This window comes from Dipodomys spectabilis, unplaced genomic scaffold, assembly GCF_019054845.1.
Source record: "Dipodomys spectabilis isolate Male_0828 unplaced genomic scaffold, ASM1905484v1 ptg000018l, whole genome shotgun sequence".
Taxonomy (NCBI): domain Eukaryota; kingdom Metazoa; phylum Chordata; class Mammalia; order Rodentia; family Heteromyidae; genus Dipodomys; species Dipodomys spectabilis.
The window spans coordinates 7,706,465-7,730,662 of NW_024870695.1; the positions used below are offsets into that span (position 1 = coordinate 7,706,465).

Genomic DNA, 24,198 nt, shown 5'->3' on the forward strand with positions numbered 1-24,198 from the left:
TTCATGCATTTGTTACTCAAAAAAATAAACATACAACCACTAAAAAAAATTCAGCATTCACATTGACATCAGCTCATAGTGTCTGGTAAGGAGAAAACTTTGTTCCTATATTATCTATCCTTAGAATTTTCCACATATGTGTAAGTATCCTAATAACTCAGGTTTCCTATAATACTGTCATCAGTGCATCCCTCCTATAAAACATATACTGTATTATGTTTTGAATTCTTGAAATTTCATTATCACATAGTGTTCTAAATTTTACATTTTCACACGTTTAATGTAGACACAGGAGAAAACACCAAGCAATATTTATTGTGTAATTCCAATAGTTATTTGCAAAATCTTGGTTTAGAGTCAGCCTCCATAGCTTTTCAACTGCCCAGTTTAAACACAAAGTAACAACCTAATTAGCTACCTATAAATTTCATGATAGTTTTTCAAACATCAAAGTACTAAAAGCACTGATAATTCATTTATAATTTAAAAAATATGTTAAAACTACATATATATTTATATATCATTCCTTTTATAAAATAATCAAAATAATTTGATTGCCTGAAGAAAATTACTGAAACAGAGCCCTTTCAATGTGTTTACAACCTCTGAAAAACTCCAAACCAAGAGTATAATAGTTGATGAAATAAGGATTTCTCAGTCACCAAGATTATGTCAATTTTAAGATGAGAAGTGGTCTCCTGTTTTTTGTTTCCTATGAACTCAGAGCTTAGGGGTAAGCATTAAGGACTCAGATCCCTGGGATGATTTTACATCGCTTTGACTTTGATTTGTTTCATTTTCATTTGCTTCTTCTCCAATTTCTTTTGCTCTCGTCTCAAAGCAGCTTCCTGAGAGGGGGAGAAGAGAAGAGAATCCAAAGTAAGCTCTAAGCACATGTTCAAAACAGGGAGGGGACAATATGTAATAGTGATATAGAGGGTTGATTCAATCAAAATACATTATATGCACGTGGCAAAATCACAATGAAACCTCTTTTTACAATTAATATACTCTAATAAAAAGAAAAAAACTCAAAACTTAAACAATAATTGCCAGTATTGGTGAATAACCTTTTTTTTGGGGGGGGGGGGGGTGTCCAGTCGTGGGGCCTGAACTCTGGGCCTGGACACTATCCCTCAGCTCTTCAGCTCAAGGCTCTACCACTTGAGCCACAGCGCCACTTCCAGCTTTTTTCTTTTTGCTTATGTGGTGCTCAGGAATTGAACCCAGGGCCTCAGGCATGCAAGGCAAGTGCTCTACCACTGAGCCACCTTCCCGGCCCGTGAATAACATTTTTTAAAAAACTGTAGAACACTGTTTATAAGATGATCTACAGGGCTGGGAAGGTGGCTCAGTGGTAGAGTGCTTGCCTTGCATGCCTGAGGCCCTGGGTTCAATTCCTGAGCACCACATAAGCAAAAAGAAAAAAGCCGGAAGTGGCGCTGTGGCTCAAGTGGTAGAGCGCTAGCCTTGAGCTGAAGGACAGTGGCCAGGCCCAGAGTTCAGGCCCCACGACCGGACCCAAAAAAAAAAAAAAGATGATCTACATTAAGAAAAGAGATACATTTATTTGGTATATAGACAGGTATAGACAGACAAGTAAGACAGATGCAGAACTATATAAAATGTGAACAAGTGGTCACCTCTGGTGATAAAGGACTTTGTTAGAATGACTGTTATTTTTTTACATGATAATTAACTCCTGTGTACGTATTTTCTCCTTATTTCTTCAAATTAAATATATAAGAAAACAAACAAATAATGGCAGGGAGTTCGATCTCATTGTATAAAAGAGCCCTTCAAGTCAGAAAATAACTTGCTTTTTTAGTTGTTTTTTTTTCCCCCCTAAATGCTCACTGGGCCTTCTCATAAGATTCCCTAGTCAGATACTATAAAGTGGTAGTTCTGAAAAGAAAGTTTACATTCACAAGATGCTCAGGCTGGGTGCCAGTGGCTTTTATCTATAACCCTAACTTTAGGAGGCTGAGATCTAAGAATCAAAGTTTAAAGCTAACCTAGGTAGACAAATCTGAAACTTGTATGCACGTGTATACACCAGTACTGGGGCTTGAACTCACCTTTTTCCAAAATTCAAGGCTAGCACTCCACCACTTGAGCCACAGCTCCACTTTTATCTCTCTTTTTTTTTTTTTTTCTTTTTCTTCTTCTTTTTTTTTTTTATTGTAAAGCTACTATACAGAGGGTTACAGTTACATGAGTGAGGTTATGAGTACACTTCCTCTTGAACATTGTTACCCCCTCCATTGTTTTCCCCCTACCATCCCCTCCCTCCCTCCCTTCCCCGAGGTTCTTTTTTTTTTATTGTGATTAAATGATTACATAATTTCAAAGTCACAAGTTCATTCTAACTTCCCTGGAGCAAACTGTCTACCACAGTCTGTAATATATAACAGTGTTCACATGTTATATACCATATTTGTGATCAGCAGCATGGGGATATTTAGTAGTGGTTCAACCAGATGAGCAGGAGTTCTTTGTTTCTTAAGTCCTGTTAGTTTTGTCGTTTCACCTAACCTTTAGCATCCACTTATCAGGGAGACCATGTACCGTTTGTCTCTTCGTTCTTGGCTTACCTCGCTCAACATGATTCCTTCTAGCTCCATCCATTTCCCTGCAAATGCCATTATTTTGTCATTTCTAATGGCTGCATAATATTCCATTGTGTATAGATACCACAATTTTTGGATCCATTCATCTGTGGTGGGGCACCTAGGTTGTTTCCATATCCTAGCTATTGCGAACAGTGCTGCAATAAACATGGAGGTGCACGTGTCCTTGTATATTGGTTCCTGTTGTTCAGGGTAGATACCTAGAAGTGGTATGACTGGGTCGTAAGGGAGGTCAATCTTTAGCTTTCTAAGGACCCTCCAGACTGCTTTCCAAAGTGGTTGTATAAGTGTACATTCCCACCAGCAGTGTAATAGGGTTCCTCTTTCTCCACATCCCCTCCAGCATTTGTCGTTGGCTGATTTGTGGATGTGGGACATTCTGACTGGGGTAAGGTGGTATCTCAGGGTTGTCTTTATTTACATTTCCTTCACCACCAGGGATGATGAACATTTCCTCATGTGTTTCTTTGCCATTTTTATTTCTTCATTTGAGAAGTCCCTCTTTAGTTCCCTTGCCCATTTAGTAATTGGTTTGTTAGGTTTGGGAGGGATTAGTTTCTTGAGTTCCCTGTATATACAGGATGTTAACCCCTTGTCTGATATATTGCTGGTAAATATTTTTTCCCAATTAGTTGGTTGTCTTTCTAGCTTAGTTGCGATAGATTTAGCTGTGCAGAAGCTTTTTATTTTAAGGTAGTCCCATTTGTCGAGTCTCTCTCCAACTTGTTGTGACCCTGGGACTCTGTTCAGGAAGTTCCTTCCTGTGCCTATTAGTTCAAGTGTCTCTCCTACTCTGTCCTGTAGTAGTTTCAGAGATTCAGGTTTAATGTTAAGGTCTTTAATCCATTTTGAGTTGATGTTGGTGCATGGTGATAGGCTGGGGTCCACTTTTAGTTTTCTGCATGTGGCTGCCCAGTTTTCCCAGCACCAGCGGTTGAAGAGGCTGTGTTTCTTCCATTGTATGTCTTTGGCTCCTTTGTCGAATATCAGCTGGCTGTAGGCCTGTGGACACTTTTATCTCTTTTAGTGGACAGATGGAGTAAAGAATCTCAACTTTTTTCCTGCCCAGGCTGGCTTCAAACTGTGATACTTAGATCTCAGCCTCCTGAGTAGCAAGGACTACAGGTGTGATCCAGCAGCACCCAGTTTTTTTTTTTCCTATCATCCTACTACTAAACTTTTAGGTTATATATATTCTCAAGTAGAATCACCTTGACAGCTGATACGAAGTCATAGTGGTAAGACAAACTTTAAGTTCCATCCCAGCAGTGAGGAGTTTGTCTTACCTCCAGCCTGCGCTGTTTCTCAGGATCTTCCTCATTCATGATCCGCTCCTTCTCTGCCCTTTTCTTCTCCTCACGCCGAGACTGCGCAGCTTCCTGTCTCTGCACATGTGTCAGTTTCAAGAAGTTCTCTTCCACTCTAGCACGGTTCTTATCTGCTTTTTGTTTGCCCTTTCCCAAAGAAACAAAGTCTTTCATAAGATAACCATTGCTATCCAATACAAGAAAATTTCACTTAGCATTTTCTCACAAAACTACGCCCATCTGGTACTGTCTAGTGGTAAAGATGCCATCACTGAAATCCTTGATAGCTGCTCCCCACTGAGAAAAAAAAAAAAACTGTAATAAAAGGTACTAGTCTGCAATAAAGGCTTTGAGTCTTACCTCTCTGTTGAGTCGGAACTTTTTGGCTTTATCAATAGAATAAATCACCATGTTCATCAGGGGTAGCAAAGCCTCCATATCCTTTGGGTAAGTGTTACCTGAGCCAGGTACTGAAAAACAAAGCCATTTTCCCACTGAGTTCATGGCAGCATTAACACTTCTGGGTAGAAAATTTTTAAAAATGCTAATAGATTTTTTTTTTAACAGTCCTAGGGCTTGAACTCAGGCCTGGGCACTGTCCTGAGCTTCTTTTGCTCAAGGCTAGCACTCTACCACTTGAGCCACAGTGCCACTTCCAGCTTTTTTTGTGTATGTGGTACTGAGGGATAGAACCCAGGGTTTCATGGATGCTACGCAAGCACTTTACCACTAAGCCACATTCCTAGCCCAACAGATTTCTTTTTCAAAGCTCTCAAGCAGTTAAAATGTGGTAGAAATAGAATGAAAAAATAAAAGTCTATCTCCTTGAAGACAATCAGAAATCAACAAGGTTTTATTTATTTATTTAATTTTTTGGGGGGGGTGGGGGGTCCGGTCATGGGGCCTGAACTCTGGGCCTGGGCGCTGCCCCTTAGCTCTTTGGCTCAAGGCTAGCGCACTACCACTTGAGCCACAGCGCCACTTCCGGCTTTTTTCTTTTTGCTTTATGTGGTGCTGAGGAATGGAACCCAGGGCCTCAGGCATGCAAGACAAATGCTCTACCACTGAGGCACCTTCCCAGCTCAAGGTATAAGGTTTTATATGCAGCATTTTTTTTTTTTTGGTCCTGGGGGCTTTAACTCTGGACCTGGGTGCTGCCCCTCAACTCTTCAGCTCAAGGCTAGTGCTCTACCACTTGAGCCACAGCATCACTTCCACTTTTCTGGTGGTTTATTGGATGTAAGAGTCTAAGGGGGCCTTTCCTGCCCACGCTGGCTTTGAACAGCGATCCTCTGATCTCAGCCTCCTGAATAGCTAGGATTATAGGCATGAGCCACCAGCACCCAGCCAAGAAGGGTATAATTTCCTAACTATAAAACTGCAATAAGCCAACCCAGGCAGGAAAGATCATGAGACTTTTATCCCCAATTAACCACCTGAAAACGAGAAATGGCACTGTGGCTTAAGTGACCAGAGTTCAAGCCCCCACGACTGACAGAAAAAAAAAAAAAGAGACTTACCATTAAATGTAAACAATAGTGTCCTCTTAGTGTCAGGTAGCTTTAAAGGCTGACCTTCCCTGTCATAAAAGAAAAATCTATTAAGAAGGAACATATGCCATTTTCCACACATACAAGTTATCCAATTCACTCAAATAATCAGCATCATATGTACCTTGGCACCCCCAATCAAATACAATCTCAGCACCTACAAGAGACTTAAGGACCTTTATCCTACACCTGAAGACCTCCAGTGATGTCTTCAACAGGCAGAATACATTCCATCTCACCTGCAGAGCCAGAAACGAGCCTGTATTTTAAAGTATGAGGCCCACAGATGGGTGTGTGTGTGTGTGTGTGTGTGTGTGTGTGTGTGTGTGTGTGTGTGTGTGTGTGTGTGTGTGTGTGTGTGTGTGTGTGTGTGTGTGTGTGTGTGTGTGTGTGTGTGTGTGTGTGTGTGTATGGTGATTATACTCAGGGCTTGGTTTACCACTTCAGCTTGCTTTTAGCTCATTTTTCAGATAGAGTCTTGTGCTAACTTTGCCAGATCTACTGTTGAACTTTGATATTCCTGTTTTACCTTTTCCAAATAGCTGAGACCATAGTCATATATTACCATACCCAACCAAGGCCTATATTTTAACAATTTTGCTTTTTTCGACTCCTATGATATCTTCCATTAATAAAACATCTCATTTTGGGGTTAGGTTCAAAATAAATTTTAAGGATGATTTAAATTTAAGGATAATTGACTCTTCATATTCAGAAGTTCTGCACCTGCCAAACCAACTATAGAAAATATTAGGGGAAAAAGCCTGCATCAATTATGAACATGTACAGTACAGATAATGTTTTTGTCTTTTTCCCTAAACGATACAGAATAACAACTACTGACATAGCATTCACCTTATCAGGTATTGTAAGTAAACACAGAGGCTTAACGAATAGAAAGAAGATATTCATAGATTATATATAATCCATTTTTATACACCATTTTATATTAGGGATGCAAGCATCCTGAGATTTTGGTAATCCTGGAGCCAATTCCCCTAACCCCTCAGGGATTTGGAGGAGCAATTATTAACAGATTCCTTTGTAATCACTGTCAATCACCCATTTCTCTTCCCAACAAAAAAAGCTTAGTGAGCTAGGTGCTGGTGGCTCACATATGGAATGCTAGCTACTCCAGAGGGCGAGAGTGAAAGGACTTGGTTCGAGGCTCAACCCAAAATAAACAGCACAAACTGGGTTGGGGGTATGGTTCAAGTAGAAGAGTCCCAGCTTCGCAAGCACAAGGAACTGAGTTGAAACCCGCCAAGGAAAAAAAATGAAAAGGAAAAAAAGGTCACTACTATACTGGGATACTTTGTCCCTAGTGTTGTTATCAACTTAAGCAAGGTAAGAATGATGTAATAACATCTAGATGGTAGGGATCAGAAACAGACAACTAAAGTCTAGAATGGATTCTTATCTTGCTGTTGTTGAGGAATGAACATAGGGCTTCCAGAATTGTATACAACTACACAGCCTATTAGAGTAACCTGTAACTAATAAGTTAGGTCATAACCAGTTCTATATCAAGAGTAAATTTAGGGGCTGGGAAGGTGGTTCAGTGATAGAGTGCTTGCCTTGAATGCATGAGGCCCTGGGTTTGATTCCTTAACACCAAAAAAACAAAAACAAAAACAAAAAGCTGGAAGTGGCACTGTGGCTCAAGTGGTAGAGCAATAGTCTTGAGCTGAAGAGCTGAGCGCCCAGGCCCAGAGTTTAAGCCCCGCCACTAACCAAAAAAAAAAAAAAAAAGGAGTAAATTTAATAATGTTCTCCTGAGATAAACTATGAATTCAAAGAATAAATCCAAACCTTGAATATATACTACTGAAAAAGTATTATTATGAAGCTAAAAACCACTATCTAATAATCTGCTGAAAAAATATAATCACGTAATTATTTAGAATCAAGCCAAAAAGGCTATAAATTATAAGCTATAAATACACAGATTTCTAGTCAAATACAAGTTCAATATGAACAGATTGTGTGTGTGTGTGTGTGTGTGTGTGTGTGTGTGTGTGTGTGTGTGTGTGTGTGTGTGTGTGTGTGTGTGTGTGTGTGTGTGTGTGTGTGTGTGTGTGTGTGTGTGTGTGTGTGTGTGTGTGTTGGTCATGGGTCTTGAATTCTGGGCCTGGGCACTGTCCCTGAGCTCTTCAGCTCCAGGTAAGTGCCAATTCAAGATTTCTGGTAGTTAATTGGAGATAACAGTCTTACATACTTTCCTGCCGGGACTGGCTTTGAACTGCAATCCTCAGATCTCAGTCTCCTGAGTAGCTAGGAAAAGAGGTGAGAGCCACCTGTGCCTGGCCAAACTGAATATTTTTAAAATGGAAAGGGAACTAGCAGTTGCACTTTCTTAGTATGAGCCATCCTGTGAGTTTCTCATACTATGTATGATAGATATGCAGCGATATATACAAGGTAGGGTAGGCTTGCTTGTCTTCTGTAGGCTTAAAATGACCATTCATGATGTACACAAAACAAAGGAAAGCTTGGAGACTACCACCAACTTCCTTTACTTATGTGGTAAGGGAAATTGCGGAAGCATCTTGTACTATTTCAACACAGAGCTAGTGGGGAAAAGAAATTTCAATATTTTTATCTCATACGTACTCTTGCATAATTTTTGGACCAGAGAACTGGTCTGAAAAATGAACGGATTCAATCTTGTCAGCATAGTGTGTAAGAAAATGAACCATCTGGAAAAAAAGAAAGATTTTTAAGTTTGATGCATTTTCCTTTTTTCCTAACAATATTCACCTTTTTACACTCCTTACTTTTGTAGGATGTCATTCAGATAAAAATGTTGAAAAATTACATTTAAATAAGAAATCTAAAATCAAACTAGTATCCTTCTTAAAACTAGTATAAGTCTTAAAACAACGCGTGAAGCCAGGCACCAGCAGGTCATACCTGTAATCATAGCTACTCAGGAGGCTGAGATCTACTAATCAACAGTATGAAGCAAGCCCAGGCATAAAGTCCATGAAACTCTTTTCTTCAATTTAAAAACCCGGAAGTGGTACTGTGGCTCAAGTGGCAGAGTACTAGCTTTGAGCAAAAAGCTCAGGGATAACACCCAGGTTCTAAATTCAAGCCCATGACCTGCACCAAAAAACCCCCAAAAAACAAGTAACAAAAAACTTGAAACAATGAAAAGAATGAAAATAAAATCATTGCTAGGAATGATAGCAGAAGCTATTAATCTCAACATTCCAGGTTCTCAGATAGAAGGATTTTGAGGACTGAAAGTTTCAGACTAGATGGAGCTACACAGCAAGCTTTTCTCTTAAAAACAAACAAAAACAAGCAAAGTTTTATAGATAAGAAATTATACCCTCCTTGGCCAGGTGCTGGTGGCTCACACCTGTAATCCTAGTTATTCAGAAGGCTGAGATGTGAGGATCGTGATTCAAAGCCAGCCTGGGTAAAAAAGTCTGTAAGATTCTATTTCCAATAAACCACTAGAATACCAGAAGTGGCACTGAAGCTCAAATGGTATAGTATTGGCCTTGAGCTGAAGAGCTCAGGGACAGTGCCCAGGCCCAGAGTTCAAGCCCCAAGACCACTAAAAAAAAAACCCACCCACCTCCCAAAAAAAACCCAAACAAACAAAGCAGAAACCAAGCAGGTGGCTTATGCCTGTTGTAATTCTAACTACTGGGGTGACAAATGGGATAATCAAGAATGTCAGGCCAGTCAGGTAAAAAGCAAGACCTGATCTCCAAGAACAAAATGGGTGTGCTAGTTCATGCCTATAATCCCAACGAGGTGAAAGGTGAAGGTAGGAGGATTATAGTGTGAGGCTAGTTCCCAGCAGAAACATAAGATTCTATCTGAAAAATAAAAGCAAAAAAGGCTGGGAGTCATAGCTCAAATACCAGAGCATGTGCCTACCAAGTTGGAAGTCCTAAATTCAAACCCTAGTTTATTTACCCTTCCCTTGAAGACAAATCAAAACAAAACAAAACAAAAAAGCTAAAATAATTTCAGATTTTTGTTGCTGTTGTTGCTGCTGCTACTACTAGAGCTTGAGCTCAGGGCTGCTTTTTGGTTCACAGTACTCTACCACTTGAGCTGTAGCTCCAGTTCTAGCTTTTTGCTATTTAATTGGAGGTAAGAGTCTTAAAAACTTTTCTACCTGGACTGGCTTCTAAACTTGATTCTTAGTCTCTTGAGGAGCTATGCTCCTGAATAGCTAGGATTATAGGCTTGAGTCACTGGCACCTAGCTTGTTTTTTCAAATAAAGGTTCTCTGAATTTCCCATGCTGGCTTCAAACTTGTATTCTTCCAGTCTTATCTCCTGGAGTAGCAGGGATTACAAACACGCATCAATGCACATGATTTAAATGTAAATATTTTTTTCTGTTATTATTATTATTATTGGCTATACTGGGGTTTGAACTCAGGGTGTTCTTTTTCTTTTTTGCCAGTCTTGAATTCAGGGCCTGGGCACTGTTCCTGTTTTTGCCCAAGGCTAGCACACTCTACCATTTGAGCCACAACACCATTTCTGGCTTTTTCTGTTTATGTGGTACTGAGGAATTGAACCCAGGGTTTCATGCATGCTAGGCAAGCACTCTACCACTAAGCCACATTCCCAGCCCAGGTGTTCTTTTTTTGTTTTGTTTTTGCCAGTTCTGGGGCTTGAACTCGGCCTGGCCACTGTCCCTGAGCTTCTTTTTGCTCAAGGCTAGCACTGTAGCACTTGAGCCACAATGCCATTTCTGGCCTTTTCTGTTTGTGTGGTACTGAGGAATCGAAACAAGGGCTTCATGCATGCTAGGCAAGCACTCTACCACTAAGCCACATTCCTAGCCCCTGCACATGGTTATTTTTTTGTGGTGCTGGATGGAGATTGAATCCAGGGCTTTCTGCCCGCTAAGCAAGCACTCTACCACGGAGCTTCCTCTCTGCCCTGGGTGTAACCTTTTTTGAAAATTTGTATTTACCTTTGTATCCATCATTCCCTCAGTGACTTCTCCCATCTCTGACAGGATGGCCAAAGAGTCTGGAAGTCCATACTTTGCTCCAGACTTAGGCTTATCACTACAAAACTCACTCTAGAGAAAGAAGAAATTAAGAATAAGATATAGCATGACATTTTATTATGCACAAATCTTTTTCCTTGAAATAATATGTACTGACCTATATCAAAGTAATGCTAACCAACATTTGTCAGATAGAATTGTCTTTTGCTAAGAAGTTGCATTATGTAATAAAATGGCAGTTTCTACACATATTTGAACTGAAATAACTTGACATACCAGATCCTGCATCTCTTTCTGTAGTCGTACCAAAGCTTTTCGTGTGCCAACAGCAAATACATAGGTATCCATGTCTTCATCATTCATAGTTACTTTTATTTGCTTCAAAAAACAAAGATGACAAAATTTACATATTGAGTTCTGTGGTAGGTAGATTTCTAAATGGCCTCCAAGGGACCTCCTTGTATATACAGTATCCCCTTGAGTAGGATTCAAGAACAAGATGGTATATCATCTCCACAATAATGTTATAAGGCAGAAGGTGGGAGGGCCTCAGATGCCAAGCTGTGAGACCCGAAAGGGTTAAAGAACTTGGAATGCCATCTTGGAATGATAAGGGCCAAGCTCAAGTAAGGTCAAAGGGTCTGTCAAGGCTGACAGAGCAAAAAGTTACTATCCCAAGTGTGTTTAAATTAGAACTGCTTGGACACTAAAAGCTTAAGGCCTTGGAGATAAGATGGATGTCTGTTTTACAGATGGAATGTTTTCTTGCTCTCTTCTGCTCCCTAATGATAAGGTAGTCAATTATTTCTTTCTTTCTTTTTTTGGTCATGGGGCTTGAACTCTGGGCCTGTGCACGGTCCCTGAGGTCTTCAGCTCAAGGCGAGTGCTCTACTATTTGAGCTATAGCGCCACTTCTGGTTTTCTGGTGGTTTACTGGAGATAAGAGTTTCAGGACTTTCCTGCCTGGGTTGGTTTTGAACCATGATCCTCAGATCTCAGCCTCCTGAGTAGCTAGGATTACAGGCGTGAGCCACCGGTGCCCGGCAACAAATAAGTTGTTAATAGTCTAAGCCCTACTTGAAGAAGAAAATCTACAGAGTGACAGGGCTTAAGAAAGTAGGACAAGTCATAAGGACCTAAGGGTAGTCTCCAGAATATGAGAATAGTTTCCAGCTGGCAGATAGCAAGAAAATGGGGACTTTAAATCACAAGGAACTGAGTTTTGCCAACAGCCTAAATGACCTTGAGAAGACCGGAAGAAGAAATTCCTAGTTTGTCTGATACCTTGACTTCAACCTCATAAGACTGTAGGAAGAGGACTTAACTAATCCAAAAAGGATTAGTAATCTACAGAAACTGTGAGACAAAAAATGGATACCGTTTCAAGAAGCTATATTTGTGATAACTTGTTATATAAAAACAGAACACTAGCCATCATGATTGCTTATGCCTTCAATCCTAGCCACTTGGCAGGCTTAGATTAGGAAGATGGAATTTCAAGGCCAGCTGAGGCAAAAAGTCTGAGACTCAGCTGGGCGCCGGTAGCTCACACCTGTAATCCTAGCTACTCAGGAAGCTGAGATCTGAGGATCATGGTTCAAAGCCAGCCTGGGCAGGAAAGTCCATGAGACTTTCCACCAGAAAACCAGAATGTGGCTCAAGTGGTAGAGCTCTCACCTTGAGCTGAAAAGCTGAGGGACAGCACGTAGGCCCAGAGTTCAAGTCCCACAACTGACCAAAAAACAAAAAAAGGTTTGAGACTTCATCTAAACAGAAAAATCTGAGCATGGTGGTGTGCTTTTTCAAGTGGTAGAGCAATTGTCTAGCAAGTTCAAGTCTCTAAATTCAAACACTAGGACTACAACAAATAAACAGCCCCAGAATACTATTCATCTAGTACTAAAAAAATTTTTGATTTCTATTGCAACTTCTTGGCACAGAATTTCTAAAAATTTATTTTTTGGTGCTGCTACTGGGGCTTGAACTGAGGGTTAGGGTGCTGTCTCTTAATTTTTAGCTCAATGCTTCACTGTAACACTTGACACTGGATCTATAGCTCCACTTCCAGGGTTTTGGGGGTTAAATGGAGTCATACATACTTTTCTGCTTCGACTGGCACTGTGATCCTCAGATCTCAGCCTCCTTAGTAACTAGGATAATGGGTGTGAGTCACCAGCACTTGGCTCAATTTTTTTTTTTTTGGGGGGTTGGTTGTGGGGCTTCAACTCTGGGCCTGGGCATTGTCTCTCAGCTTTTCAGCTCAAGGTAAGCACTCTACCACTTGAGCCACAGCGCTACTTTCAGTTTTCTGGTGGTTTACTGGAGATAAGAATCTCACGAACTTTCCTGCCTGGGCTGGCTTTGAACCCTGATCCTCAGATCTTAGCCTCCTGAGTAGCTTAGGATTACAGGCAGGAGTACCCAGCTTCAAAAAGAATTTTTAATAATAAAAATACAATGAATATGACATTGTCATAAGAGTACATTTTAGTATATGAAATGTTTTGTTTATAACTTTCGTTTCTCCTTAATTCTCTAATATAGAATGCTACTAATAAATATAAATATTTCCCCAAGATTCAATAACCACTTCAGAAGTCTCAAAGTACTCAGGAAAACTTTACCACTTTACCAACTTTAATTAGCTCATTATTAAGTACATAGCTAAGAAATAACCAATAAAATATGAGACAGGGAGAAGTACATGGAGCTTCCATGCCCTCTCAGCAAGACACCCAACCTTCCAGCAAGCACATCAGTTCAAATTTGAAGCTCTCTGAATCTAGTTCAAAAGGTGTTTTCTGTTGTTGTAGTTAGTTTTGGGTGGTGCTGAGATTTGATACAAGGCCTCACACTTATTAGGGAGGCACTCCACCACTTGAACCATACTTTGAGACCTGTTCAGGAGTTTTTTGTAGAAATCTTCTTCTCTCTTTGCTCCAGGGGTGCAGAAAAGGGCTAAACTTCTCAACCCCTAAAAACTGGAGTTTTCTCATGAACAGCCTCTTCCCAAAGTTATTTAAGGACTACCTTAAGACATTGCATGAGCATAAACTGAAGTTGACTGAATCGGGTTTTTTTTTTTTTTTTTTTTTTGCCAGTCATGAGGCCTGAACTCTGGGCCTGGACACTGTCCCTCAGCTCTTCAGCTCAAGGCTAGCACTCTACCACTTGAGCCACAGCACCACTTCTGGCCTTTTCTGCTTATGTAGTGCTGAGGAATTGAACCTAGGGCCTCATGCATGCGAGGCAAGCACTCTACCACTGAGCTACCTTCCCAGCCCTGAACTGGGTTTCTTAACAAAAATAAAAACACATTCCTGACATTCAGGAAATTCTGAAAGTATTAGGAGCTGAGTGCTCTCAATCTCCAAGTAACTACCAAAAAGCTGGATGGTATGGCTTAAGTGGTAGAGCACAAGCCTTAAATAAAAAATGTAAGGGATAGCAGATAGCCCTCAGTCCAAGCTCCAATATAGGCATGCACACACACATACAAAATCATGCTTGGCTCTGGTGGCTCACACCTGTAATCCTAACTACTCAGAATGCTGAGATCTGAGGATTGAGGTTCAAAGCCAGCAGGGCAGGAAAGTCCCTAAGATTTTTATTTCCAATTAGCTTCCAGAAAAACCAGAAGCTGTGCTGTGGCTCAAAGTGGTGGAGATGTAGCCTTGAGGGAAAAAAAAATCTCAGGGACAGAGCCCAGGCCCTGAGTTCAAGCCCCATGACTGATTTAAAAAAAAAAAAAATCAAAATTATTTGAACCCAAAAAGTATTAGAGAAGAAACCCGGCTTTCTGCCAAAGATAAACCATATGCAAGGAGCAAAACGGGAGACTAAGACAAACTATCTTTCCTCTACCACAGCTAAGGCAGCTGATAATATCTCCTTCCCACTAAAAAGCATACAAAGGTCTCCTGACCTTTGTACACTGAATGGATCGATGATGGTCAGTCTAAATAGAAAAGTGTCCATGTTTTGGAAAGGAATACAAATAGCCAGAGAGTCCAAACAAAATTCAAGAAGATATGGAATAAGCTCTAAGGAAAGAATTCATTTTGTACACAGAAACCAACAAGAATACATACCACTTGATCACTCACTGGCCTCATCATTCGGGCCAGGACATTCAGTAAGTCTTGTCTCTTGAGGAACTGCAAAATGAAAAGACATGAGTTAATTTAGTTGCAAGTTCTACTTATTAAAAAGAAAAGGCCCTGGAGGAGATATCACATGCTTCATCAAAGATCCTCAACAATAACTTGTCAGCAGTATTTTAGACTTCATTTTAAAATCAAACAGGAAGGAGTAAGGCATTGAATTTAGGTGAGGAATCACATCTGGAAAGAAATCAAGGAAGACATACATTGAATCAAGGAAGACTACTTACCCTCAACTGGATAAGCATGCCCTCACAGCACACTCGACCTGAACACCATAGGTTATAAATGTGCTCATTCTCTTGGTTCAACTTTCCTGTACTTGTGGCTTCTTTATTAGTTCCATCATCACCTAGAAGTGAAACCAGTTAATGTGACTTACTGAGAATTTGGGGACCTAATCATCTACTACACCTTCTTCTGTTCTGATCCGCTGTCACATATTCACCTGCCCACCAGGCAGTTGAACACATACTGGCCTAACTTACCTACTAAGGTAAAGTTGCTCTCCAATAGCTCTCTATGAGTATTAAACCAGGCCTGGGCAAGGCGGCTGTTTTTATTCTTTCCAATGATGTAGTTCATGATATAAGCAAGCAGACCAGTCACCATCAAAATTTCTAGATAATAACTTTCCCAACTGTTCTGAAGGTGTGCAGGAACCTAAAAAAGCAACATTATTCCATTTAATGTTGGCTGAGGCTGAATGATTGAGTCTAATGAAAAAAATGAGAAAACTGAAAGTGGATACTTTATATAACTGTCACTGGATATGGTTAATACTTCGTCTTATGTATTAAACTGATATATTCTTATTCTGAGTCCCACCCCAAATATGTCCAATGTTATCTGCTTATTTTTTGATTAATTAAAACTAGAAGGGCTAGAATAAAACATTGAAGTTGCTTCTCTAGGTGTGGATGTTTTTCATGAGAATTAATGCCTAGGCTGGGAAGGTGGCTCAGTGACAAAGTGAGTGCTTGCCTTGCATGCATGAGGCCCTGGATTCGATTCCTCAGTACCACATACACAGAAAAAGCCGGATGCTGTGGCTCAAGTGGTAGAGCACTTGTATTGAGCTGAAGAGCTCAGGGACAGTGCCCAGGCCCAGAGTTCAAGCTCCACGACTGACTAAAAAAAAAAATTAATGCCTAGTTTAGGGGAGTTTTTTCTTCCTAATTTACACTATCACATCAACATCAGCCATATGGTAGCAACTGTATTTGAGATTAATGACTGCAAGGTATTTTGTTGGTTAGTTTGGAGTTCAGAATTCTATATACATACATCAACAATTGTTATTGGGTCTTTATTTTTGCTAGAAGTAGTATCTGGTTTATCTTCATAACCTTCAAATTCTTCATCATCATATGGCTCACTCTCCGAATCTCCCTCCTACAAAAATGAAGTATAATTTGTTTTCCTCAACAAATAACACAAGTAGTTGTCTCATCTTATGGCTACATGTAGAAGAAAACAGAACTTGCAAGCCCCAAGTACAGAACACAAAATTATTACTTATTTTTAATAAAATATCAAAGGGTCAAAACTTCCAATTCTAAGATGAATATGCTCAGGAGACCTGATAATGTGCAGTACAAATAGTGAGGACTAATAAAATATTGTATATTAGAAATTTGCTAAGAGAATAGACCTTAAGTATTCTTGCTACACATACAAAAAAAAAAAAAAAAAGGGACTGGGAAGGTGGCTCAGTGGTAGAGCGCTTGCCTTGCATGCGTGAGGCCCTGGATTCGATTCCTCAGCATCACATAAACAAAAAGAAAAAAAGCCGGAAGTGGTACTGTGGCTCAAGTGGTAGAGTGCTAGCCTTGAGCTGAAGGAGGGAGAGCACCCAGGCCCAGAGTTCAGGCCTCACGACGTAACACACACACACACACACACACACACACACACACACACACACACACACACACACACACACACACACACACACACACACACACACACACACACACACACACACACACACACACACACACACACACACAGTTTAATATGCTAATTAGCTTGATCATGGTAGTCACTTCACAATGCATAAATATATTAAAACATTATGCTTCTGACCTTATCTAAAAAAAAAAACAAAAAAAACAGAAACAGTTCTTGTTACTTTATTTATTTACTTACTTATTTGCCAGTCCTTGGGCATTGTCCCTGAACTTCTTATGCTTAAAGCTAGTACTCTTGGGCCAGAGCAACACTTCCAGCTTTTTCTATTCATGTTGTACTATGAAATTGAACTCAGGGCTTCATACATGTTAGGCAAGCACTCAGTCACTAAGTCACATTTCAAGCCTGTCACTTATACTTCAATAAAGCTGAGACAAAACCTCAAAACACTAAAAGGATGACTCACCATACTTTTCAACCCAAAGTCCTAAATGACACAATTTTATACACACATATATAATCTATTCCCTCCTTCCAGGAATGCTACCGGACAAACATACAATTCTTCACTTTATTAATGCAAAAGATGGGAACATACCACTAAACAGTCATAAGAGTGCTACTTACTATACAAACATGAAGATTCTAGAGGAAGTAAAGATCTATTAACTGAGTCATACTTCTAATATTTTGGGGAAATTGCTAATCACAAATTTTCCCATCCTTTAAATCTCTCAAGATTTATCTCTCAATAAGAAAAGAACTCTACCTGGGTATCTGCATCCTCAAAATCACCTTCTTGGTTTTCATCCTGTCCTTCCAACTCCACAGTGGTCTCATCTTCATCATCTTCAGTGTTTATCACCCTCTGAGGAGATTCTGTGACAGAATCTTCCATGACATCCTCAAATTCAGCGAAGTCATTATCATCATATTCTACTATGTCTTCCTCATCCTCAAAATCATCAAACTTGGCTTCAGAGACACTCCCAAACACCAAAAGGGCAATACAGAAAATATGGACAGCTTTCATTGCACCTTAAAAATAAGCTTTAAAAAAAAAACAAGAGAACCCTAAAATGAACTGCCATTCTACACGTTTTGTAAATATTTAAAACCCTCATACTTTTACTTAATGTTTATAGATTCAGATGATATCAAATAAAAACAATCAAGTGAGATCAAGAGGTTTGGGGACAAATTCAGAGCATGTATGAATTACTTAAACTAGGCTTGAATTTAGTGCTTCCAGCTCTTGGCTTTTCACTCAAGGTTGGCACTCCACCACTTGAGCCAAACTTTCTCTTCTGGCTTTGTTTGAAAATTGGGAATAAGAATCTCTTATTTGTCTGTCCATGCTGGCTTTTTGTTTGTTTGTTTGCCAGCCCTGGGGCTTGAACTCAGGTTCTGGGCATTGTCCCTGAGCTGCTTTTGTTCAAGGCTAGCACTCTATCACTTTGAGCCACAGTGTCACTTCCTATTTTTTTTTGTTTATATGGTACTGAGGAATCCAACCCACAGCTTCATGCAGGTTAGGCAAGTTCTTTACCACTAAGCCACATTCTCAAACCCCAATGCTGCTGGTTCTGAACCACGATCCTCACATCTCAGCCTAAGTAGCTAGGGAGACAGGTGTGTGCCTCCAGTTCCTGACTCATTCATTATCTATCTATAAAATCTTGAACAAGTCTTTTTTTTTTTTTTTGGGTCCAATCGTGGGGCCTGAACTCTAGGCCTGGGTGCTGTCCCTCAGCTCTTTAGCTCAAGGCTAGTGCTCTACCACTTGAGCCACAGCGCCACTTCCAGCTTTTTTCTTTTTGCTTATGTGGTGCTGAGGAATCGAACCCAGGGCCTCATGCATGCAAGGCAAGCGCTCTACCACTGAGCCATCTTCTCAGCCCCTTGAACAAGTCATTTTAATTTGTTTAGGTTGAGTTCTCTAAAATTCTCCTTCCATTTACACTGATTATTCCATAAGTATTTTTACTTCTTTTCAGCAAGTATTTGTAAGTGCCTAATGGAACTGAAAAAGTGGTATAACAGGGGACAAAAGGCAACTTTTTTTTTTTTTGTATAAGGGGTTATAAAAATAATTCATGAGGGCTGGGAAGGAGGCTCAGTGGTAGAGCGCTTGCCTTGTATGCATGAGGCCCTGGGTTCGATTCCTCAGCACCACATAAGCAAAAGGAAAAAAAAAGCCGGAAGTGGCGCTGTGGCTCAAGTGGTAGAGCGCTGGCCTTGAGCTGAAGAGCTGAGGGACAGCGCCCAGGCCCAGAGTTCAGGCCGCAGGACCGGACCCAAAAACAATAAAAATAATAAAATAAAATAAAATAATTCATGAGGGGCTGGAAAGGTGGCTCAGTGGTAGAGTGCTTGCCTTGCATGCTTGAGGCCTTGGGTTCCATTCCTCAGCACCACATAAGCAGAAAAAGCCAGAACTGGCACTGTGGCTCAAGTGGTAGGGTGCTACCCTTGAACTGAAGAGCTGAGGGACAGCACCCAGCCCCCGAGTTCAAATCCACGACCAAAAAAAAAAAAATTCATGAACAAAAAAGCCATTCAGAGCTAGGGATGTAACTCAGAACTCTCATATAGCATTTGCCTGACATGTACAGGGGTCTTGCTTTGATACCCAGAAGAAAAAAGTCTATTCATACTTAGACTGGGGGGGGGGGGGGAGAGGGGGATGTGCGTGTGCACATGCAAGCGTAAGTATACCCAACAGGCTGGGATGTATATGTGTGTGTCCCTTGCATCTACATACTTTCCCATATATTATTATCAACATCAAAAGGATGAACACTTAAAACATAGATAAGGAAAATGAGGCCCAGGGATGCAATGTAATTATCAAGGGACAGAATTGAGATTTGACCCCAGGTTTTTCCTTCAGAAGCCTGCTTTCAGCCATTTCTTTGACAGCTTCTCAAATATAAGCTGGTGGCTGTAGCTTTGTATTAAAGTAGTAATCTTCTACTAACGAACTGTTTCTAGAACATGATGGAACTCTATCAGTATTTCACAACTTCCCAAGAACACTAGCTATACCAACATTTGAGTAAGTTTGTGAACAAACATAATGAAACCATACCTGTGAGAAAACTATACAGTTACTTAGAATAATGTATCACTTCACATATATACACAAAAATTTTAGCCATCAAAATCATTTAGGTTACATTTTCAGTTATGTTCTCACATCCAAACTCCTCCCTTCATTATCAGTTACCTAAAAAAATAAAATAAAGGGCTGGGAAGGTGGCTCAGTGGTAGAGCGCTTGCCTTGCATGCCTGAGGCCCTGGGTTCCATTCCTCAGCACCACATAAGCAAAAAGAAAAAAGCCAGAAGTGGCACTGTGGCTCAAGTGGTAGAGTGCTAGCCTTGAGCTGAAGAGCTGAGGGACAGCGCCCAGGCCCAGAGTTCAGGCCCCACGATCGGACCAAAAAAAAAAACCAAAAAACCATATAAAATAAAAACTGTCCATTTTGATGCCTTATAATTTATCTTTTTCTTTTTGTTGGTGGAGGGGCTTGAGCTCTGGACCTGGGCGCGGTCCCTCAGCTCTTCAGCTCAAGGTGAGCACTCTACCATTAGAGCCATAGCTCTATTTCCGGAGTAGTTTATTGGAGATCAGAGTCTCATGACTTTTCTGCAAGGGCTGGCTTTGAAACATGATCCTCAGATCTCAGCCTCCAGAGTAGCTAGGATTACAGGTGAGCCACCAGCACTCCGATTATCTTTTTCTTTTGTTTAGCACCAGCACTAGGATTATTTTTTTCTTTTGTTTAGCACTCTAACACTTGAGTCACAGCACCACTTAGGAGCTTTTCAGGTAGTTAACTGGAGATAAGAATCTCCCAGCTTTTCTGGTCACAGCTGGCTTTGAACTGTTATCTTCAGATCTCAGCTTCCCAACTAGCTAGGATTACAGGTGTGAGGCACTGGTGCCCAGCAACAAAATGCAATTTCTGATACAATGTTGCACAAGAATTTAGCTTGAAAGACATGTACTACAGCTTTACTTTAGATATATACAAACAATAAATATACTTTGTCAATAAATTGTTAAAAGTGAAGTTAGAATGCTGTTTGAGAAACAAATGGACATAAAAAAAAAAAAGGCTTTATGCCAGGAAGCTGAGATCTGAGGATCACTTTTGAAGCCAGCCCAGGCAGGAAAGTCCAGCAAACTCTTATCTCCAATAAGCCACTTAAAAACCAGAAGTAGCCCTGTGGCTCAAGTAGTAGAGCACTAGCCTTGAGCAAAAGAAGCTCAGGGAGAGGCTGGGAGGGTGGCTCAGTGGTAGAGTGCTTGCCTTGCATGCATGAGGCCCTGGGTTTGATTCCTCAGCACCACATAAGCAGAAAAAGCTGGAAGTGGTGCTGTGGCTCAAGTGGTAGAGCGCTAGCCTGGAGCCGAAGAGCTGTGGGACAGTGCCAGGCCCAGAGTTCAGGCCCCATGACCAAAAAAACAATTGAAAAAAAAAAAAAGCTCAGGGCCTGTGCCCAGGCCCCAGGACTGGGGGGAGTTGGGGTGGAAGCCTTATAAGAACATACATCTACATATAAATAATTAACACATATATACGTATTTTTTTCCTAAAGTTTTTACGGTATACTTTTGTAATTACAACAACTTTAAGCTGGGCTGGCTCATGTCTGCATCCTAGCTACTCAAGAGGCTGAGATCTGAGGATGCTGGTTAGAAGCCAGCCCAGACAGAAAATTCCAAGACACTTTTAGTTAACTACAAGAAAGTAGGAAGTAGAGACATGGCTCAAGTGGTAGTGTACTAGCCTTGAGCATAAAAGCTCCCGGACTGAGCCCAGGCTCTGAGTTCAAGCACTAGGACAGGCGCAGGCGCGCGCGCGCGCACGCACACACACATACACACACACACATACACACACACGCGCGCACACACACGCACACACACATACATACACACACACACGCGCACACACACACATACACACACAAATCTTAAAAATAAATAAAACTTTGGTTCCTATATCAAAGAGGTAGGTTTGAAACAACACATTTCAGTCTGAAATACCAAAGTAGGGGAAATGGAGCTAGAAAGACCAGCACAGGCAAGATCACTATGTAAATATCAAATCAAGAAGTTTGGATAGCTAGAAGAAACGAGGATTTTAAATAAGAGAATTAAAGCAGGGTGAGGTAGCTTAAGCCTATATAATCTTAGCTAATTGGGATGCAGATTTCCATTAGCCAGGGGAAAAGAAGTTTTGAAAACTCCATCTCAACCAATGTCTGGGCACAGCAGCTAATGCTGGTCATCTTTAGAGACTCAGGGAAGCATAAGTAGGAGTATCTTAGCCTAGGCTGACCTGGGCATAAATGGAGACTTTGCTTTAAAATAACCAATTGAACTGTAAACTCCCTGTTCATCACCTTTACAATAAATTTTAAAAGGGACCAGAGGCATGGCTAGAGTGGTAGAGTATTTGCCTAGCATGCTTAAGGTCCTGAGTTTAATCCTCACTACCACCAAAAAAATATTTAAAGATAAGCAAAGTGAAAAATAGAGGAGAAAACAAATTAGATTTAATATTTACTTATAAGTTTAGGGATGTGTGCTTCAAGTGCTACATCACAGAATCTTTCAATGTCCCTAAAAGGTGTTATAACATACTTTATATAGAGAGAAATAAAGTAATTAGAAATCGAAGTGAAGACTAGGTTTGGGTTGGAGAGAAATGGTATGGAAATGGACAAGACCACCCAGGAAGTATTAAAGGGGCAGAGGATTGGAGGTGTGGCTCAAGTAGAGTGCATTCCTAACGAAAACAATGCCCCGCATTCACACCGCTCCCAAAAAAACTAGAGAGAAAAGAAGAGAGGTCCAAAACACAATCTTGAAACAGATGGTAACAGCCATGAGGTGGGCACAAATCTCTGGCAGCACCCATCACATATAGGACTCAGTAAACATTGGTTCTATTCCTTCTGCTGTGCCTGATGAACATCCTCTAAAGAGTTTTGTTTTTTTAATTGTTTTAGTGCAGACTTTTTCAGGACCTAGGTTTAAGCCTTCTCAAGGAGAAGTAATTTCTTGCTAACCTTAACTTCATTTAAGGAGTGCTAAAAGGTCTGGTCATTTCAAGCAGTTTCTACTTGGAATGTTCATCCAATAAATGAATTTCTAACACAACTCAGCACTAATCACGCTCCTTTCAAGGTTAATTAGGTTAAAATTATCCAAGCCATTTATGCATTGGCTTCCACTTATAAATCTCTGCTGCACCTGTCAACCCACTTCTCAAATGCACAAATCCCTGTCAGGTCCCAAGGCCTCGGTTAAGATTCCTGAAATGGGAAACGGGAACACAGAACCAAGGTGGGGCCCCAACACTAACATGTCTGATCTGAGTACCTGCTGCAAGCTCGCCCAGTAATGTCTCAACCACTGACTTGGGACTTAAAAGGTTAAGTAGAGCAATCATTCCTTGTCGTTTGGCATTAGGCGTTTAAGACACGAAGCTGTCTAGAAATCACGCAGACATTTCTCTGTCCCCTAACAAGAATTGATTAAAAACGTTATTTTACGTTAGGAACCAGCAGGGAAGGCTAACTACAAGAAGTAGTTGGCTGTATCAAAACATCACCAGGGAGACATCCGTTCATCTGATTGTCTACGCTTCATTCTTTCCGTTCACCTTGGAAATTTCCTCCAACTCTAACCCGGTTGCCATTCACTCACAGCTCTGCAGAGATCCCGAAAACCACTAAAATCACACCAACCTTAGGAAGGCAAAAAAAAAAAAAAAAAAAAAGACCAGTAAAGAGTGAACAGGGAGTCTTTTTTCTGTTCGTTTTGCTTTTTGAAGTTGGGAAGAGAAGTCGTTGCAATCGAAGTATGTCTCCACCCACCGGACTTAAGGGTCAGCCGGGCAAGCAATGGGACCCGGCGATAGGCCACACAACTGAAGTCATCGCCCGGCCTGGCCCGGCCCCTCTGACTAAGGAGTCAGGGTTTCCCTACTTACCTAAGCCCGAGGCTACAAGCTGGCTCGGCGCTCTCGCCGCGGCCACCTCCACCCAGCCAGGCCACCGCCTTCACGGTCGCCAAGGTTTTAAGGGCCGCGACGCTTCTGGAGACACAGCCGGAGCAGGTAGCTCAGTCACGCCGCCCCACTCTTCACGTAGCCTCCGTCGTCCGTTACGTAGAATGCGTGCGGCTCCGTCCGCGCCTGCGCACGAAGCGTGTGTGTGTGTGTGTGTGTGTGTGTGTTTGGGGGGGGGGGGGGGAAGTAGTTTCTGAGATAGCGCGAGACCTCCTTCTGCCCCGCCCAGTTGATGCAAGAAGAGGCTGCCGGGAAAATGACATAATCCCCGCCCCTGGGCCAGAGTGTGATATCCTATGTTAGCCTCCCGTAGAGATCCGTCAGGTTGTCGTCACACTGAACTGGTGCTCCGGAAGCTATAAGTGGCCATGCTCTATGCGACCATGTGGACAGAGACATAAGGTCGATTTGCACGGAGAGTCGACATTTTTATGGAAATGTAGTTCTTGGCGAACCGCTTTTCTCTTGGACGGCTACCTGTCAGCTCACTCAGTTCTCATCCTACAGGAGGCCAGAAGCGGGTTTCCTTCAGGGAGGGATTCCGGATTTTTAA

At 41.2% G+C, this 24,198-nt stretch overlaps 1 protein-coding gene across 3 annotated transcripts; it reads right to left on the minus strand.

The window, feature by feature from the left end:
* Window positions 1-295: 295 nt before the first annotated feature.
* Window positions 296-23,745, minus strand: Ccdc47 (coiled-coil domain containing 47). 3 transcript variants are annotated; one of them, XM_042673612.1, is made up of 14 exons: window positions 23,568-23,745; window positions 23,238-23,322; window positions 17,326-17,606; window positions 15,930-16,037; window positions 15,131-15,305; window positions 14,873-14,994; window positions 14,571-14,636; window positions 10,756-10,857; window positions 10,441-10,551; window positions 8,101-8,186; window positions 5,458-5,516; window positions 4,298-4,407; window positions 3,917-4,084; window positions 296-848 (listed from the first exon to the last, which is right to left on the minus strand). In XM_042673612.1, the coding sequence occupies exons 3-14, from the start codon at window positions 17,587-17,589 to the stop codon at window positions 768-770; spliced, it is 1,452 nt and encodes a 483-aa protein (XP_042529546.1). In that variant the 5' UTR covers window positions 17,590-17,606; window positions 23,238-23,322; window positions 23,568-23,745; the 3' UTR covers window positions 296-767. The 3 variants fall into 3 exon arrangements, with proteins under 3 accessions (XP_042529546.1, XP_042529545.1, XP_042529544.1); XM_042673611.1 differs by lacking the exon at window positions 23,238-23,322 and having other exon boundaries at window positions 17,326-17,594; XM_042673610.1 differs by lacking the exon at window positions 23,238-23,322.
* Between the last annotated feature and the right edge of the window lie 453 nt (window positions 23,746-24,198).

Excerpts from the sequence above, each read along its gene's own strand:
- Ccdc47 (XM_042673611.1), bottom strand. The coding sequence starts at position 17,589 with ATGAAAGCTGTCCATATTTTCTGTATTGCCCTTTTGGTGTTTGGGAGT. Across the intron at positions 15,306-15,929 it reads ACCCAATAACAATTGTTGAT|GTTCCTGCACACCTTCAGAA; the intron begins GTATGTATATAG and ends TTGCTTTTTTAG. Across the intron at positions 10,552-10,755 it reads AGAAAGAGATGCAGGATCTG|AGTGAGTTTTGTAGTGATAA; the intron begins GTATGTCAAGTT and ends TTCTTTCTCTAG.